This window comes from Myotis davidii, unplaced genomic scaffold (genome assembly GCF_000327345.1).
Source record: "Myotis davidii unplaced genomic scaffold, ASM32734v1 scaffold332, whole genome shotgun sequence".
NCBI lineage: Eukaryota > Metazoa > Chordata > Mammalia > Chiroptera > Vespertilionidae > Myotis > Myotis davidii.
In genome coordinates, this window is record NW_006285779.1 from 1,476,509 (window position 1) to 1,482,167 (window position 5,659).

The following is a 5,659-nucleotide window of genomic DNA, read 5'->3' on the forward strand; positions in this document are numbered from 1 at the left end:
GCTTGCGCTGCTGGCGGTGGCAGCAGCAGAGGTGTGATGGGATGTCGCGCCTTCCCCTGATCACTGGGTCACCTCTCACCCCTGAGGGCTCCCGGACTGTGAGAGGGGGCAGGCCGAGCAGAGAGACGCCCCCCCCTCCAGTGCATGAATTTTCATGCACCAGGCCTCTAGTGTATTATGATCTGTGATCAGTGAACTTTGATGTTACTATTGTAATTATTTTGGGGCACCACAAACCATGCCCATATAAGATGGTGAATTTAATGGGTAAATGTGTGTGTTCTAACAGCTCCACTGACTGGCTGTTCTTTTCCTTGGGCCTCCCTACTCCCTGAGACACAATACTTAAATTAGGCCAACTAATAACCCTAATAAAGCTAGAAATGAACAAGCTTAGTGAGGAAGACATACTGAAAGCTGAGATGGGCCAAAAACTAAACCTCTTGTACCAGTTAGCCAAGTTGCACTGGGAAACCAAAAAATTCATGACTCACTTTATTGCAGTGGTCTGGAAATGAGCCGTTTACAATACTTCTGAGGTATGCCAGTAATGTATACCATTAAATGGAGGTGAAATTCAACAGAAAAGATTTTGTAAAAAGAGACCACCTCATGGGCATCCTTATGCCCCAAACTCTCCCCTAAGCCTGATCCATATTCCATAACCTACTGTTACTAGAGAACCCACTATGCTGTTGGAGCCCTCATCCTCCAGCCAATGCCTTGGAAATGCCCATTACTGTGCCATCTACTCTCTCCAACTTTCCTAGAAGCAGACTTCCACTGATGCTGTAGATCTCCCAAGTGAACATGTAAGAGTGACTCCAGGGGTTGCGCTAAGTTAGCAGTGCAACCGCAGTCAAATGCCAGCACCATCAGCAGCTAAACCGCTTCTTCTGCCACATTTAGGCCCTCTGGCTGAGCAGCAGTTGATGGAGGCTGGTTGGCACAAAACAACACAGCTCCCCAGGGCCAGGGGAGGCACATGTGAGGCCTAGGCCAGTCCTCTTGGTTCAGAAGCCAATGACAATGGCAACTTCAAGAAAGGAGGAATCTATGTATTGGGGGAGGAAATAGGTAGGAGGGAGGTGACCAAGTTTACTGTCATGGGCACTAACAATTAGAATGGATGCAAGAGCACAGTCCTTGGGTCTCCTGCTATGCCAAATATTAACAGTTTGTTAGGTCATTGGGAGGAACTGGGCTGAAAATGGGGTGCACCTAGAAGAGAGGGGTCTACAAGTAGGGAAGGACTTTTTTTTAAGTTTGTTAGGTTTTTTTTAAAAGTAAGTAAAGCTGTTTTCGCCCTTAAAAGGACCCAAAAGTAGAAATTCAGAAAGCTCTCAGGAAGGACTGAAAGTGCACCAGCTTCCAAGTTTATATACAATAGCTTCAGCCACAAAGAAATGAGCTTTCTTCTTCCAAGCACAATTCTAAATTCTCAGAGACTGGGCCAGCTGGGTTATTGTACATGGCCAGGATGACAATGTACAACAGGGCAGCCAGAAACACAATCCTTTGAAGATGGGTTTCTGGCTGAGAAGTAACTGTGATCTAAGTAGACACTCTCATCTATTTCACAGATGAAGCTAGAAAGGGAGATGAATCCAAAAGACCTTGTAGGCCATAATGTCTTAAAGTAGGAGAAGATGATATGTGGTTTTGTTAGAGATAGATGGTCCTGTCACTAAATGAGATGAGGAATACAAGAAACAAATTTGCAGAAATTGGAAAAATATAATTTTGGACATATGAATTTACTAGTAATTACCTAATAGACCATACAGATGGAAATATGTGGTAAATTGATGAAAACAAGGTTCATAACTAAGGAGACAGGCAGGCATTTTAGACCAGTTTAGGTTTAGTCATTCAGCAGACTGAACTACTTTTTAACATTTAAAATAAAACATTTTTATAATAAACAAAACAATATATAACTGACTTCCAAAACTGCCCAAATTATGTTTTAAAACATGATATAAATTTTTTTCACATATCTTTAAATGTCACATTTTTTGACAGATTATCCAAAATACTAAATTTTCATTTTAGAACTTACATATTTATCTAACAGAGTACCCTCAATTGATGTTCATTAAGATATCTTCTTTTAAGCCCTAATGGTTTACATCTTCCCTTTAAAATGTGTAAGTATTTTTTAAGTTGTCATCCTCAAAGATATTCTGGAGAAAAAATTAGTAATTAAACACCTATAAATTCTTCTTCATTTCTGTTGTAGTGTAATAATTTATCATCTAATCCATAGTAGTCTATCAACTGAGTAAGGCTGAGTTTCTTGTTCTCCTCAGACATAGCTGACTGCAACTCATGAAGCAACAGTTGACTACAGCTTCTCCACTTCTTTATTAACAACTGTAACTGAGACAGGTCATTCTGAAACAGGAAAAAAGACATATAAATGTATGGCAATAACTAGACAGGCATCATATTTTAACTTAAGTTGTTAAATCAGTGGAGTAGGTTTAAAGGGTACCAACATAATTGATCATGAATGAGCCTTCTACCCAGGGAAAAATAGGGTGATTTTTACAATGACACTCCAATTGAGTTCTAGGGTATTTTGTTTGGTGAGAGCTCTGGGCCTCCCTCAACCCTCAGGGAAAAATCAAAGCATTACGTAGGGCAAAACTATGTAGAAAAGCAACAATAGGTTTCTATTACAGCTGTACTTTTAAAAATGAAATATTCAAATTATTTTTCAGCATTCACTATCTCATAAAACTCAAGTGGCTATATTTAGAAAAATCCTAAAAATTGAAGATAGTGCCCTGGCTGGTTTGGCTCACTGGATAGAGCATCAGCCTGCGGACTCAAGGGTCCTGGGTTCGATTCCGGTCAAGGGCATGTACCTTCGCTGTGGGCACATCCCCAGTGGGGGGTGTGCAGGAGGCAGCTGATCGATACTTCTCTCTCACGATGTTTCTGACTCTCTATCCCTCCCCCTTCCTCTCTGTAAAAAATCAATAAATGTATGTAAAAAAAAATTCAAGATAGCAAATAAGATATACTATTCCATCATTTATTCCATATTGCTAGGGAAGGAGAAATTGCAGATATTTGAATGATCCAGGTAAATAAAGGTTATCTTCTTCCAAGGGCCCAAGTTCTATTTAATTCAATCTATCTGGGATGAAATCTAAAGTATATTTGTTGTTTTTTTCAAACAAAATGCCTGGAACTTTTAATAATTTGGAGGAATAAAAGATCACTACTAAAAATACTTTTTATTATACTCTGTGGCCCATGTTTAACTTTTTAAATCATCCACTATCAGCTGTCACTTCTGTTCTCATTGTACTTGCATCTAACATTTGATATTTCTAATATTGCTACATGCTAAAAAACTTCAACTGCATATTAAACAGAGGGTGGGACTTTTAAAAAGTTGAACCTGGTGTTTAGAGGCCTCTTCTACTTTAAATCTGACATATTTGAGTTAAAAATTGTTGGAAACCAGGTTTCTGAATTCTTGGCTTATTGCTTATTATGCTAAAAGTAATTTTCTCTTTTTGAAATGACTTTCCTATTATTTACCAAAAATAAATCTAACAATTTAAAAAGTAATTATGCAATGACTCTGAAATTATCCTCACCTTTGATCTATACATTTTGACTAGTTTTAGCCTCCTAAGAAGGTCTTCTTTCTCCTGAATCTGTTTCACCAATTTTGCCTTTTCTTCATTTAATCCATTTGGGGGAAGATTCTCATCAAAGTCATTCTGGAGATCACTGCAAGAGCCAGTATCAAGTGATTTAGATTCACATGCATTGATATTCTTGATGGTATTTTTCAAATATGAACTTTCTTCAAATTCACTGTCTATGTGCTCAAAATTATCTTGAAATTCCAAACAATTTTCTTCTGTTGAACATGATGCTTTCTCTGGAAAGGTCTGATCGTTTTCTTCATTCTCTACTTTAAGACGTTTTACCACACTGTAACAGGCATTGAATGAAAATCTAGTTTTCCTCAACCGTTCTCTAAGTGTTGCACTCATAGGCTGTAAAAGGCAGAAAAACATTAATGTTAATAAAAAATATTCTTGATGTAAACAAATCTACTAGAACTAAAGACCTTACATTTCTATGGCACACACCACTATCTAGATGGCTTTCTGTCTCCATAGATCTTAAGTAACCATCACAAAATGTCTTTAATTCCTGGAAGCTCCATTAGTTTTATTTTAGCAAAGTCATCACTCTTCTCCAACAGTGCTGAGACACTTATTCCAGTAATCACAAACATCTGTTCAGCAACTTAGCACATGCCTGACCCTGCTCTAGGTGCTTCAGTTACAAATTTTGGAATAGACCTAGATCCTGCCACCAATGACCTTCATGGCACTGCAAATTCAAACTTCTTCAATTTGTAATAACCTGATCTGAAACTAAATAATTGACTCAAAATGAAATTTTTTTTTGGGGGGGGGGGAGTCAAATACATTATCTTAGATTAAAATCATTTAATACACTTATTCATGCTACACATGATGTTAATTAACAATCTTCAGTAGACTGAAAACCACCACTGCCAGAATCACTAGAAACATAGAACTGGCCCACTGGAAGAACTACATTTTCATACTTGCTTTCTTGAACTACTTGTATGGGGAGATGGTAGACTGGCACAGCCCTGTGGAGTGCGAGGTAAAATCACAGCTGAGTCCGAAGGACTTTCCATCTTGAAAATGTTATCGTGGTTTACTTCTAAAAGACAAAAATAATCACAAAACGGAAATCAAATTAACCCCCATCTCTATAGACTCCCGTCTTTATCAAAGTATTTTTTTATTATAGGTAACATCAGCAAGTAAGCCAGCATCTTCCTCTTCCACTTAGCTGTGATTCATCACTGCTTTTTGCTGTTGTTTTCCATTTACCCTCCTAAACAAGATTGTGTTGGTTCACATGGTGACTACTAGTTTTTTCATGACAAATTAACTAGCTAGCGTCTCATATAAACAAGACTCTCCATTTGTTTTCATGTTCAAAACCTGCCATATGGGGAGAAGAACAACGTTGGATAGTTATGAATTCTTTAATTTCGTTCTGCCAGCTTCATAATGAGAGGAAATAGAACTGAAATCTTGCCCCCAAAGAACATGATCAGACCTGTCCCACCACCGTGAACCTTAAAGGCTGTGCGATTGGAATCAATGGACCCTCCAGGACATAGGCATAAGGAACACAACCGCAAATAAATTTACGCCTGTCTGCATCATTTCCGTTTAAGTAGCGAAAAGACCCTGCAAAGGAGAGTCCACTGAGGTTTGTTTCCCCGAAACAAAGGCATCAACTTTACTGGGGGAGGTGTGGGGGGAGGAGAGGGAGAGAGAGGGGTCGCGGGGAACAGAGGAATCCTCCCTTCCCTCCCACCATTGCAGAAAACCACACTAGCCCTAGAGGCCCCAGGCCCGAGGGCGGTTGAGAGGTCCCCTGACCGCGGAAAGGCAGCACTATTTGACTGCACAGCGGACCCCAAGGCCGTTCAGCTTTCACACAGATACTCGCGAGCTCGGACGCTACCTCCCTCCGCCATCCCCACAGCGACGGGAACCCGCCCAGCCCCGGCCGGGGGCGCTCCGGTTCCAGGGGCGGAGCCTCGCGGGAGGCGGAAACAGCGCGCGATTGGCCG

At 40.1% G+C, this 5,659-nt stretch overlaps 1 protein-coding gene across 3 annotated transcripts; it reads right to left on the reverse strand.

The window, feature by feature from the left end:
* Positions 1-1,738: 1,738 nt before the first annotated feature.
* SFR1 (SWI5 dependent homologous recombination repair protein 1) lies at positions 1,739-5,653 on the reverse strand. Of its 3 annotated transcripts, none has more exons than XM_015559286.1 (4): positions 5,466-5,653; positions 4,610-4,731; positions 3,618-4,025; positions 1,739-2,397 (listed from the first exon to the last, which is right to left on the reverse strand). In XM_015559286.1, the coding sequence occupies exons 2-4, from the start codon at positions 4,703-4,705 to the stop codon at positions 2,206-2,208; spliced, it is 696 nt and encodes a 231-aa protein (XP_015414772.1). In that variant the 5' UTR covers positions 4,706-4,731; positions 5,466-5,653; the 3' UTR covers positions 1,739-2,205. The 3 variants fall into 3 exon arrangements, with proteins under 3 accessions (XP_015414772.1, XP_006756506.1, XP_015414771.1); XM_006756443.2 differs by having other exon boundaries at positions 5,551-5,644; XM_015559285.1 differs by lacking the exon at positions 5,466-5,653 and having other exon boundaries at positions 4,614-4,694.
* Between the last annotated feature and the right edge of the window lie 6 nt (positions 5,654-5,659).